This window comes from Artemia franciscana, chromosome 13 (assembly GCF_032884065.1).
Source record: "Artemia franciscana chromosome 13, ASM3288406v1, whole genome shotgun sequence".
Taxonomy (NCBI): Eukaryota; Metazoa; Arthropoda; class Branchiopoda; order Anostraca; family Artemiidae; genus Artemia; species Artemia franciscana.
This window is the reverse complement of record NC_088875.1, coordinates 19,407,177-19,421,338: the sequence shown is the minus strand read 5'-3', so window position 1 is coordinate 19,421,338 and position 14,162 is coordinate 19,407,177. Positions and strand designations below refer to the sequence as shown.

General features: G+C 35.8%; 1 protein-coding gene across 2 annotated transcripts in view; it reads left to right on the top strand.

Annotated features, from left to right (window-relative positions):
- Nucleotides 1–3,046: 3,046 nt before the first annotated feature.
- Nucleotides 3,047–14,162, top strand: part of LOC136034618 (tectonin beta-propeller repeat-containing protein-like) — a 93,205-nt gene continuing 82,089 nt past the window's right edge. Inside the window, exons 1-2 of one of the 2 annotated variants that reach the window (XM_065715904.1) lie at nucleotides 3,047–3,150; nucleotides 9,873–10,094. In XM_065715904.1, coding sequence (XP_065571976.1) covers nucleotides 9,873–10,094 — 222 coding nt within the window. In that variant the 5' untranslated portion in view covers nucleotides 3,047–3,150. Of the gene's footprint in view, nucleotides 3,151–8,312; nucleotides 8,443–9,872; nucleotides 10,095–14,162 lie in introns of those variants that run through there. The other variant, XM_065715905.1, reaches the window with a different exon arrangement.

Sequence of the window (14,162 nt, the reverse complement as noted above, 5' to 3'; positions counted from 1 at the left end):
AAAATTACCGGATTTTCGGACAAGCTCGAAAACAGCTCTGGAACTCCAAAAAATCCTCAAAAGGGATTTCTTTTCTTCCTGAAGATGCAAAAGAAGGTTTAAAGGTCACCTGTGATATGCAAGCTGCAAAACAAGCCTCCCAACTAGGCCTGATCACCCAAACTCCTATCACTGGTCCTGAACTTCTTTCTTCAATTAGATCAAAAATTTTGGAAGAAGAAGAGGCCTGGCTCCATTCTTCTCATACTCAGCTCCTCGATCTCTATGATTATAAGCAGCCTTCAAAAAAAATGTACCTCACTTCTCGCATCCTTTCTACCTGCCTATTTCGTCTTAGATGTGGCCATGCAAAGGCAAAATCACCACTATTTCAGTGGAAAATGGCTCCATCCCCCAACTGTGACACTTGTGGAGTGTATAAAGATATACGTCACATCATCTTTAACTGTAGAAAATATGAAAAAGAGAGAGAAGTACTAATAAATTGCTGTGAGAAGGCATTTAGTGCATTCACAATGCGTTCTGTTCTGGGACATGACACGTCTCCTCCTTGGGCTAAGAAACTAAGCACAAACCTATTAGGTAGATTTGTTAAGACTACTGGTTTGGTTTATTCCCTATTTTTTTTTTTTTTTTTTGTTTTTTTTTTTTTATCATCTATTTAATAGGATTTTTAGAATTGCCCTATTTATCATTTTAGATATATTTTATCGGCATTTGGTTGTATTGATATTGGTTATAATGTGTAAAAATTGTATTACTTTTTAATATTGTGTTGTACATGTATTTTCATTGCTGTTTGACAATGCATAGTTGCAGTATTGTGATTCCCGTTTTTCAACGCAGGCAGTTGCTGCAGGCAAATAACCCCTCTCCATTAGCAAGTCAAGTGATACTGTTCTGGTTCAGTAAATACTGACTGAATTGACACCCAAGCAAGCTAGTGATTATAGAAGGCACAGAACAACTGAGTGATACGAACGCATATGACCTATTGGTCGAACGCGTCAAACCCCAAACAACAACAACCTGTGATATTGAAAGAATGGGAACTTGCAAGGACAAGCTCCTTCTCGCCTTTGAATTGGAGGAGGCAGATCTAGTCAGTTTCTCATTAAACAAAAATACCTTGCCATTGAGGGGCTAGATACAATTGTAACAGAAAACAATCGTAAAGGTACAGTCAAACTACAAGCAAAATTAACAGATGAGTAATATACTGGAGAAGGTCATATAGAAAGCTTTCACTGAGCTGTACTGCATCACCGTCACTCGCTTGCAACTAACATAATGGGCTTGTTTGTGATTGTTTTTGGCTTCTGGCTTAAAAACTCTGGCATCTGGATTTCAGATGTGTCTTAAAGAATGGCACCTTTGGAGTAAAGTTTATCTTTCTGTTCACCCCAAAATTGCAATATTTGAGCTCTTTTAAAAGATTGGCTATAGAGAAATCGTGCATCCAGTAAGGTAAAAGAAAACTAAATGACACACATCTTCAGTTGAGGCTGTTAGAGGTAAAATTGGAAAGGACAAAAGGTAAGTGTTTTTTTTTTTACCTGAAAAAAGAAGCCTTTTGTCTTGCTTTTCTGTTTCAATGAAAATTTTTCTCTTCGGGAGTCTGGCTTTGCAAGGAGGTAGCAGATCTGATATCAATACCTTCTTCGGCAAGATTTACAGTATAAGCCTTGACGCAAAGAGAGCATTGCTCTGCTTATAATGATTGTATGAAAAATAAAAACTGAAGCTTTTACAATACGTTTATGATTCGGATCAATATAGAAGGTGGCTCTGATAGCTTTGTCTTTAAATATTTGGTTAAGAAATACGTCCATATGGCGGCTAATTCTGTATATTGATCCATGGAGTCTAAGCTTCGACATAGAGACGTTCTGTATTTTAATGACCTGTGCAACCTGATTGAATGAAGCTGAATGCATACGAAAGAAGTGAGGATACGTTTTGACAATTTTTGTTAGCCAAATTCATTAAATCTCTGTTGACAGAGATGAAAAATATGCAGTTAGATTGAATGATTTCCTCAAGTTTAATTCAAGCATGGTGAATCATTTCTCTTCTATAAGGCCTTACCAGTTGCAAAGAAAAGTCGTAGGTTTTTTGTTGAATAAAATATGTGAAAGAGGAAAACAAATGGTGTGAGAGGGGTGAGACCTAAGAAAACAGATATTTTTAGGCCAAGCTTATGCCTTTCATTCCAGAGAACCACGTATTTTTTTCTTTGAAGAACTTCATCTGGCTCCAATTCTGTTTACCATTGAAGAATTATGGCCACTGATTTAAAAATATTCAATTTATTTTGTTCTGGGGAATATTTTCATCTCAATTTCTTAACGAATAATTCAGTTCTTAGAACTTGCTTCAGGGCAAAAATTACGTACCCACAGGTATGTCTTTTTCTTTGCGAAGGGTTCGTATGAAAACAAAATCACACCAATGATATAAAAGTGCTTGTAACGTTTATAAGTGTGAATAAAGTCCAATATTTACTTTAAAGCGCGTTCGAACCCTGAATTAAGGCAATTGATTACAATTGACTTTACTAAACTTAAGTCCACCATAGTTCTAATAAGGTCCAAACGTCAAAAATTTGCTTTTTTCTTCGTATGACAAAATGATCGAACATGAAAAACAGGGCCTTTGTCTGAGAATCTGACCACACAATCTGAATCTTAGAAATGTTTTAAGACCCAATCTATTAACTCTTAATAAAATCATAGCGTTTAACTAATCTGCAAAAGGTGAAAGAGTATCACAAACAAAGAGTTTATAAAATAATTGTATCTTATGTCTCTATGATCACAAAGCTAAGAAACTTTGATGACGTTTCTCTTGGAACGCTGAAAAGTTTGCATACACTCTTTTGTAGCCTCTAGTATATAGTTTTTGGTTTAAACTTTTTATTTATTTTTTATTTTTAGACGCTGTTTGAAAACTTAATGCATAATTGCATGCAGATCTAGGTGGAATTTTATAGTAAATCTTTTTTACGGCTTAAACAATCATCATGCAAAGATGGTAGTTTTTGGCAGAAAATTTAAATAATATTCACATGTTGTGATACCTATCTTTGTATAGTTGACATTTAGCTTTTAAAATAGGTTTCATTGAAGGTGTCTTATAGAAAAATATGCAGTAAGAAATTATTTAATTTTCAAACCAGAACTAAAATACCCCAAAAATAAGAGGTATAGGCTGGTTAGAAGAAGATCAAGGAGCATTTTTACCTGCAATTTTATTGTAATTGCAAAGGCAGGCTAGACTACGGTCTTGCAGAGATCTTAGGTGCAACTTTTTCTGCCCTCTTGATTCGTTTTCAGGTGACTAAAATTGGAGAACCCTCAACATATACACTTCATAGTTCTTTCCAGTCTAATTATTCACATTTTCTGGTGTTGTAAAAAAGTCAAGGTAAATGTTTAGTTTCATCACAAGCTGTCTAAAGTGCATATTACTGTATATAACAAGATTCTGGTGACTTTATATTGTTTCTTTGTCATTATTAGAGAAGCACATCCATTTTTTAACTTTCTAAAATCCCCCTCCGTTGAGACTAAAAATGCATAAAGAGGGCTTGCTTACATTACCTATAGAGCAGATAACATTACCTATAGATCAAAGCGTATTAGTCCTTGAGCTCTAAACTGGAAACTATGCTGCTTTGCACCAGTTTCCAGTTTAGAGCAATTGTGATGAAACTAAACATTTACCAAAATCAGTGTTTATGCTTATTAATCCAGTGCATTACTTATGTTTTTTGGTATAAGCCTAGAATCAGGGGTGTTGAGAAGGAAACATGTCAAGAAAACAGTTCTTGCTTCATAATGTGCAGAAAAATTACAGACCAATATATTTCCTATGCATTTTTTTAACCTGTGTACCCATAAACTGGATCAACTATGACACAATCAAGAATAGGAAATATATAATTTACACTAAATATTTGCACATTAGGGGGTTAAGGGTAAAGTAAAATAAAATTGCAGTCAAAATGTGCTAACCACAACTAATTTGCAATCATTTTCTTAACATGATTTCTTTTCAGCATCCCCAATTCTAGGTTTATATCTATTTTTGATATATGGACTTGATCACAAAATAAAGATAAATTGTCAGGGTGAATTTTGTGTTATGGGGGAGAGAGAGGACTTATTGGGGGAGATTTCTCATGTACTTCTATACCTAAAAATACAGTCATTATTTATATGCAGATGAAATTTTCCGCAGGGATGGGGGAGGGAGGAACTTTCACAGGAATAAGAGCTGAATTCTCTGCAGGGAGAATTTTTTGGGAGGGGGGTGTTCCTTGGAGAAAGATTTTTCTGCAAGAAAAAGTTGTCCTTTCTTTCAAGATGGCTGCAATATATGGCAGGTAAGCTAATATATACATATACAAAAGAAAAGTGAAAAATTTCAACTATGATAAACAAAACTAAATAAATGCACTATTATATAGGTGGCTACAGTCTAGAGATGAAACAAATTCAGCATGTTGTTGTTCCACAGCTACAAATGGATCAGTAACACTATATAGTTGTGTAACTTTGCAGTTACAAGCCCAATGAGGAAGACTTAAAAGATACTTTGCATACTTGTAATATAGCTTACAGATTGTCTGTAAATCAGTCATGGTAAATAGCTTCCAAAAAGGGGCTAGGGCATTAGGGACTGTGTAAGCATTACAGAGTTTAGCCAAAACATCCTTACTATAACATGTTTTAGCATTAACTTGTAGTCCATAAGCTGTTCTAGCCTTTGTGCTGAAATGCCCAAGTAGTGCTGCACATGTACTTTTCAGGTCAGTACCAAGGAGTAAACCCAGATAAGTTAGGGATGATGAAAGTTCAATATCAGAATCACCCAAAGTGACTGTGGTACTATCAGAACCTGGTCATTTAGAATTGGCCATCATACGTTCACTCTTACTTGGATTGAATTTTAGACCAATATTTTTATACTCCTCAATTAAACATGCAAAATTCTTCTCTATTAAAGCCAGAGTTCTACTCAAATTAAGAATATTGTCAGCATAATTTAAAAGCAAAAGCCACAAAAAATAAAGCTCATTTCAACTTTCTTCTGGGCATTGATACACTGTTGTTAAATAGTAGTAGTGATGTTATATCACCTTGTCAAATACCTTTATGTACAGGAATTGGCCTGTCGATAAAATCAGAGCTTTTACTAGAAAGTGACTTAACCTTTACATTTAATCTCTGATACATGTTTTGAAGGGTAACTATTGCATAATTGTTTATACCACAAAGCAGAGCCACAAGTAAAAGTTGTAGATGGATTCCAGATTGAAAAGCTCTGCTGATATCAAGGCTGGCAAGAAACAGTGGATCCTCAGACAAGGTGGTCTTGAGTATAACATTTGCAAGGATAGAATGGATGTGCTCACAGCTAAGACTGTAAGCACATCCTGACATAAAACCAAACTGATTTCCTGGCATGGAACAAGTCTGATTGAACGTATTGATTACAAAGGATTCCATTAGCTTTCACACCACTGGAGAAACAGTGATTGGGCAATACAACTGGCAATTGGTGCTATCTTTACTGTTTTTGCAAACAGGTGTAATGATCCCAGTACAAAAAGCATCCAGAACTTGCTCTCAATTGAAAATCATTTGATAGAGTAGTTCTAAATGATTTATAAGGGATGAAGAGCTGTGTACAAGATGCATACCACATAACTGATCAGCACCACTAGAATGTGTTTTCTTCAGTTTCAGTATTGCATCGCGAATTTTCTGGGTTGTTGTGTCAAACCCAAGATCACAACTGTGGGACTTGAGGACCTGATGATGCTCTAGGTTAAACTTTCTTTCAAGATTTTTATTCAGAGTGGTGAACTCCCTGTTGAAGTATTCTATCAGTTCATCATCAGTAAGAGCAGCTTGATTAAGGGGCACAATTCTGGCGTTCCACTTTACAAACTTCCAATTAGCTATCAGATCATTGTGAAGAGACTGGCTATGCATATCAATTACGTTTGCTCTTTCTTCTTCGTTTGTCAAGTTTCTTGGCGAACTGACACTTTACAAATGCGTGAACTTGGTTAGTTACTCTGTGCTTAGGCCAACTGCACTCTGTCCATAGTTGGAGCCAGAACTTAGACCTTTGACAAGCTAGCATTAGATCAGGGTTCAGGGACCATTAAACTTCATTCAAACCAATGCAAATGCAATGAGAAGACACTGCTGCAAGTTCAGCACAATGAAGAGCATACATTATTTCACTACAGCAGACATTTAAGAGGATTTGTTTTACTTCTTTGGGTTGACTGGATGTCCACTGGAGTAACTGGAAGGGCATCTTGATTTCTGAAAGCACATTGTTTAGCACTGTAACTTATAAGATTTTATTGGTCTTATTCCACTCCTTCTTTACTGACCATTTGCAACTCATACCATGGTTTTGAGACTTGGAACTATTGATGACAAAACTGTTCAGGATAGGGAAATGATCAGAAGCACCAAAGGAAAAAAATTGACATGGTATGGTTCAGTGGGAGTAAACACAGGAGAACAAAGTATAAAGTCCAAGGATGATGTTGAACTGGAATTATGAATATAAGTGAATGGAGAGTCATTTTCAATGTGTCAAGTCTGCACACACACAGCAAGCAAAAGTTGTGCTCTGGGGCTGGCTGCATTAGACAAGTGACAGTTCATATCACCAGCAACCACTATGGACCTAAAGAGGCACAAGAGCTTAGGGATCTTGCAAGGCTGGCAGAGGCTCGAGTAAATCTATCATCTGATGGGAGGTCCCGGTAGTCCATTGGCATGTAGATGGAATAAATGACTGTTATGTGTACTTGCACAGTAACAAAGAAAGATTCCTCTGCATAAAGGGTCGGTTTCAAATGCTTGTTAACCAGTACGGCAAGACCACCAGAGGGTCCGCTGCGTTCTGAGGCCTTGGCTGGAACCTAGAACACTTTGGTTATGTTGCCAAGTTGCAGCAGGCTTAAAGATTCACAAACAAGAAAATGTTCTTGCAGGCATACAAAATCATTGCAGAGCATGAGGCTCTTGATGAGAGGAATCTTATCTAATGTTCCACTGTTAATATTCCAGCTAGCAATGTGTACATTCGTCAAAGTCGTTGTTTGATGATTTTCAGGACAACAGGAGATTCAAAACTATAGCAAGGATGGTTCTTTGAGCTGCAGAGGGCAAATTTAAGGTCGTTAGTACAGGGATTATCTTTCGAGCTGGCATGTCCTTCCCCACATTAGGATTAATGCACAGGATTTGGACATATGCGTACAAGGTGACCATGCTGCTGACAATTGTAGCATTGCAGTGGGAGAGACTTATATTCGAAAATACTTAGTCTCTCATAACCAAACGTAAGAGGAGACTGGATAGCCTCATTCAGGTGCTCTTTACTTTCAAAGTGTAGTTTGTACGTCCGAGTGGAATGGATTTTCTTTGCTTTGGTACAGTTTTTTATGCAAATGGAGAGGTCGTCAGCGGAGACATCCTTGGGAATGAAACGGATTTTCTAGTTTTCAAGAACTAATAACATGCCCATATTTTAAACAAAGACACAGCCATTTTAGCAGTAGTCCTAATATTAGTAGAATATTTTGAAAATTTCGACAAAGGCATAATTTTATTTTGTTTTATTTAATGCTTTTTGTAGACATAATTATCCTCCAATTCTTAATTTGTTGATGCAATCATTTTACTATTGATATTAATTTCTTAGTGATTAACTTTTGATTATGCAGGACCACTCCCTAATTTATCTCTGAATGACCAGGAGATGAAACTGGCCCATCCAACTATACACAATAAATATCTTTGAATTAGCAGTAGTAGTTAGAGACAAAGTTGGCAGGAGTTGTGATAGCATTACTTGTAGTGCTAGTCATCATGGAAAGAGTTGTCATGGTTGGTTTACTATCTCTACAATGAGTAGTTGTGGGGTGAATACTTGTTGTAGGATTCATTTTGTTGCTGGAGCAGTAATAGTAACAACATGAGTAGTAGTGGCATTAGCTATAAGACTGTGTGCTTTCTGTGGAGTCAAAATTTTATTTTTAAGGCTGGATGATTTCTCTATAGCTGAATTTATCCAAAAATCACATTGTATCTTAATTTTTTAATACAATTGATTTTTAGTTATTAGAATATAATCGCTTAGACCTATTTCCTGCATGACCTTGGGATGGCCATACATTGAACAAGGCCCCTATATATGTACAATTTTTTTTTTTGGGGGGGGGTATTCTGACTCCTATGATATTGGCTACAGATTCTTGCGTTCTCCTTTTTAGAAAAAGCTGCAATACATCCACATTTATACTAAACAAGTGGTTATGGTAAGATTCTCCAAGATAAAAACAGCTGTGGTCTTCACAATAGGGAGAGGGATGTCTTCTTTTGAGGATTGAATACTTTTAGCAAGGTAAATAATTTGAAATTTCAGATTGTAGCAATAATTATTAATGTAATTAATATTTAATTGATTTGTATGAAATTGTCGATTCTTTAAATGATTCCTGAATGATGGTAAGTCGAAGGGGTATGACATGTATGCAAACTTTGCACAAGCATTTGTTGGAAGTGACATGGATGCCAGATTCTGACAAATGACCCTTCCAATTATGTATGCTAGAAATTTTTGCATTAGATGTTGCATTGCTAATCCTAGCTGTGATAATATGCAACTGATTGATCTCTACAATATGATATAACATATTGTATATTATATTTGAAAACTGATCAAATGCAGCAAGTGTATAGCAACAGAGTACTGAAAAAAAAACAACAACAATAAAAACAAGAAAACGAGAACCAAAGATTGGTGTATTTGAATTGTTTTACAAAACTTGTATTTCATATACAAGTTTATTATATTTGTAAGGAGTAAATATCTTTTAATTATTCAAATAATTGAAGCAAAACATGGGCACCAGAGTTCAATTTTTGCCCTCAAATTGCATACTTTAGAAATAGTTACATAATTAGTAGCGTTTGTAGTCATAGTTGTTATAGTATGAAATTGATTGATTTCCATAATCAAATTTACAATATTTTTATTTATATATGGTTTTACTATATTTTCTATGTGATAAGGCAATTTACCAAATTTTTGTGCATCTGCTTTACTTTATGGCAATAATTAATAAAAAATTTAAAATAGAGCTTTCAAATTTATCTCTGCACTTCAAACTCTGTGTTTGAGGTGCATTCAGATATGTATTTGGAATCTGTTAGAAAATAAGGTCTTGGAGTCTACTATAGAGAATGTCTAACTGTAGGTGAAGAAATATGGCAAAAATAATGAGCTTATAGAACTTTTGAAGAGCTATCAAAGACTATTAAGAAATTTATAATATGTGAATAAAAACTGCTATTTCTAAGAAAAAAAGCTCAATATTATAGAAAAGTATCCAAAAGTATTACTTTCATGAAAAATCACTAAAAGTACTTTTTTGTTAACAATCATAGCCTTCTGGGGACAGATGTATGCACTGCTGAGCATGACTGCTTTTCTGCTTCTTGTAATTCCTGACTTTAGACCCTGTCTAGCTACAAGATACAATACTATATACAGTATAATATTACATGCCTGCACAGCCAGGAGATTGATGGAAGCAAAGATGCTGATGCCTTCCTCCTGAGTCACTTTAAAAGTTTATAAAGAAATTTCGAAAATTGAAAAAAGAGAGAATGACAATTGTAACAATCGTGTGTGTTAGTCTCTGGATATATGTGCCTAAAAATGCGTTTTTTTAAAGTCATTATGTGTCTCAAGGAAAAATATCCAGGCACTCTACCATGCAATCAAGTGTTGGATGCACTCAATGTAAATATGTACTATTTGTCTTTCAGATGAGTATTCCTTCTGTTTTATATCTTCTTAACGAATCCGGAGAGGTTTACTCGCTTAAAGATGAAACCATTTCAAAATTTGATTCATGTGGAGCATTGTTTAAGAAAATAGATGCTGGAAAAACTGCCATATGGGCTATTGGTGAAAACAACCTTGTCTATATTTTTGTTCACAAAAGGGATCTGCCATTAGTTGTTACTGAAGAATCATTTGAAAATCAGGTATGTTCCTCTACAATGTGGGACTTCTCTCCCTCTCTCTCTCCGTTCCTCTCTTATCCTCTCCAATCCTCCATCTCCCCTCCATCTTCCTCTCCCCTCCCCTCTTTCTGGTAAAAGTTTCGTAATCGCTGATAAGAAGAATTATAATTAATTTGCTTTGTGTCGTGATTGCTTGGCATCTGTGTTAGTTTTCCTCTTTTTGTATAATCCTTTCTTCCTCTTTCTCTCTCTCTATCTCTCTCTTTCCTCCCCATTCCTCTCTTATCCTCTCTAGCACTCTCTCTTTCCTCCCACTTTCTCTCCCCCCTCTCTCTCTGGTTAAAGTTTGTTAATTGCTGGCAAGAAGAATTATAATTAATTTGCTTTGTGTCATGATTGCTTGACATCTGTGTTAGTTCTCCCCTTTCTGTCTAACAATTTCTTTCTGTATCTCTCTCCCTCTCTCTCTGTGTCTCTCTCTCCCCATATTCGACCCTCTCCTTTCTCTTTCATAATCAGTGGTAGGAAGGATTATAATTAATTTGTTTTGACCCATAATCGTTCTATGTTAGTTTGTTCCATATTATTGGCTTTATTTCGAAAAGTGTGCTGTGACTTCCGTGTGTTTTTTTTACATCGCCCCTTCATAAATAAGGGATCGTCACAAAAACTTGGGAAGTGAGTCATTCGACTGGAATTTAAAAGTTCTAGTAACATTTTAAGATCACAAAGTAGTGGCCTGATTCATCGGCATAAAACTGTTCATTAAAAAAACATGTCATTGTTGAGACACATTCGTATGTTGGAAAGGGCAAAGGAGGAAAATCAACCAGAGCCATTGCTGGCATATAGGGCATCAAATCAACGTTTCAGATGCGAGGTTTTTTTTTTACAGGGAAAAGCCTGTCGTCCAACGTTGCTACAGTGTAGATTGATCCCTGGGCCCTGTGTTGCCAAGCAGAGCACCAATCCAATGTACCATCACAGCGTGGCATCTTCATTTAATGTGATGTATTCCCAGGTCAACTTATATGTAGGGTTAGTAAGATAGGCTATGCTCTGACAGACATCCACGGCTTCATTTAAAAGGCCAAGTTCGTTATGGCGTCAATAAATGTCTTCTACTAGTGAATCTGCTTACATCTGTCTGAGGAACCTGTTTTCCTTTTGCTACCGTTTCCCAAAGGGATTACAGAAAGACATAGCCCCATGAATTGCTTTGATTATTTAACTAGAATACGTCAGAAAGGGCCGCTGAAAAGAATTTTGTGGTTGGGAGCAGTGCATCTATCTGAAACTGTTTCTATACAGAAGGCTGTACCATCAAATTTATCTGTTGATACATTCCAGCCAAAGATTCAACATATAAAACCTGGTGACTAAACTGGACAACACACTAGCGTCATATTGGATACTCATGATATTGTTTTTCTCATGAAATATGTTATAACGAAAAGAGAAATCACCAATGCAACAGCGCGGACACATTAAAAAAAAAAAAAAAAAAAAAAAAAAAAAAAAAAAAAAAAAAAAAGGAGACAGAAGGAGAAAAGGAAGAGACTGTTTTCCTAAATTAGTGATTAATATAGACAAGCACTTGAATGAGGCCTTAACCCTACTCATCCATACAATTACATAGGTCAAACAGCATAGCCATACACAATGAACCATAAAGAATAATCCATGGACAGGCAGTCATGTCGTCAATAAGTATAAGTCGTCATCTACCAAACAATAAAAACAGTAAAGACAAATAATTCAGAGGCAACAACCCAACACAAGGGCTCATCAGGAGAATACACTTGCCTATAGGGTTTCGGCACTTCTAAGAAAATATAAGAAAAGAAGCTATTGTATTTAAATAGTAAAAGCAAAATCAGAATTAAAATAAGAAAAAATCGGCGTACAAGAGAAAATTTCACTTAAAAAAGAATTAAAAGGGTGTAAATTAAGTGATACAAATAGGTAAAGGAATACCAAATAGGTTTGATACATGTTTGCAATTAGCTTTAAATCTGCATTGAAGCCCTGCAAAAATTTGATTTTTGCCAATTTATCAGCAGTGAACATAGATTAGGATTATTCAATGGTACCCAAAATTTATACTAGTTGAGTCGTTCAGTAAATTTTTGCCAGAAATTTATAAAATACAACTCATTAGTGAAGACGATAAGGTGCATAACCAGTTTCTTTTTGTTGGAAACGGTCTAAAAATAGTTATAAGGATTCATATAAGATATGGTGTTACGGTTGAATCATTCTGTAAAAGACATAGTTAAAGTCAGCGCATCAATGGCACGAATGGTAGAAAATCGAGCAATAATTGTACTGTGATTTGGAAACAAGATTCGAAGATAAAACTTAGTTCATCCACATGCCTGAAAGCTATATTTATTGCTTCTTGAAAAATTTGAAGAAATTAAAATTGGAAAAAGATTTAGGGAAAAAGGAAAAAAATTCAGGGAAAAAGGAAAAAAAACATCCTTGCTCTGAAAAAAGGTAATGAACAAAAATAATATACCTACTAACCTAGACCACAGAGGACTACTGGGACAGGGAAGAACCTCCCTCCTCCCATCGTCAGCAAACATTAAATAAAGGATCCACACTGAAAAAATGAAATTTTTCTGCTCGGAAACGGAGTTTTATGGTATCACAAACTAAGGGATAGTTTTCTGACTCTTTAGTAGGACCAGGAAAAATAATAAAGTAAATCTTTCAACTAAGACAATGCAAATGCCATGGTTTTATCGGAATCTGTGAAAAAAATTACTCTTTCCTAGATTGACTGGCAAAACGTTTCAATCTTTGAAGGGTTCATGATCTTTAAATTAAAGTCTGATTTAACTGTACTATACAAATAAGAAGTTAAATCTTTTTATTGTGTATGGTCATACAGTCGGCATGATGAACAAGTATATTTAAAATATATACTACCCACATACAAATGAAATAGTGAAGGCTAAATCAGGTTGCTTTTGTTTCTAAAATGATCTTATGTAGAAAAGGTTCAGGATTAAAGTAGACTGTACGGATTTCGTCCAAATTACTCTGCTGCTCACGCTCTCATTGGCTCCTCTGTTTTATCTTGGTAAGTCATGATAATAAGGCTAGTGGCATTTTCCTGGACCTCACCAAAGCTTTCAATACGATAAATCTTCAACACGACCTTTTTCTCAGGGAGTTGTATTATTGCAGAACATAGACACCCTCACTAATGATTCTAGTCATATCTTGCAGAAAAGCAACAGCTTCTCTCCGTTAACTCAGCTCTTTCAACTCAACTGTCAAATAATCGCAGAGTTCTGAAACGCTCAGTGTTTAGAGTAATTCTGTGCCAAGGTGATCTTATAAGTACCACCAGTGACCATACCCACCCAGCTCTACTTGTTGACGACTCAAACCTAATCATGTCTGCCAACAGTATTGATGTTGTCTTTTGAACATCAAGTGTCTATGTCTCATTTTTCTGTTTGTGTGTCTATGTGTGTTTTTTCTGTCTGTCTGTTTCTCTGTTTGTCTTTTTGTATGTCTGTGTGTACGTGTGTTGTTTTGTTTATCTGTGTGTCTATGTGTCTTTTTGTGCGTCTTTCTGTGTGTCTTTTTGCTCCCTCTGTCTGTGTCTCTGTGTTATTCTTCTGTCTGCTTGTTTATGGGTCTTTTTGTGCGTCTGTCCATCTGCCTTTATGTCAATGCGTCCTTTTATGTCTGTCTGTGTGTCTTTTTATATGCCTGTCTGTGTATCAATGCGTCTTTTTTGTATGTCTGTCTGTGTCTATGTGAAAAAAAATGTGTCTTCTTGTCGGTCTGTCTGTGTGTCTCTGTATGTCTGTCTGTGTGTCTATGTGTCATTTTTCTTTCTGACCGTGTTTTTTTTGTCTGTCTGTGTGTCTTTGTGTCTTTTATCCGTTTATCTGCGTGTGTTTTTGTCCGTCTGTATGTGTGTCAATGCGTCTTTTCTGTTGGTCTGTGTCACTTTTTATATGCCTATCTTTGTGTCTACGTGTCTTTTTCGTCTGTCTGTATGTCTATGTGTCTTTTTGTGTGTTTGTCTGTTTGTCTTTTTTGCTCCCTCTGTTTGTGTTTCTA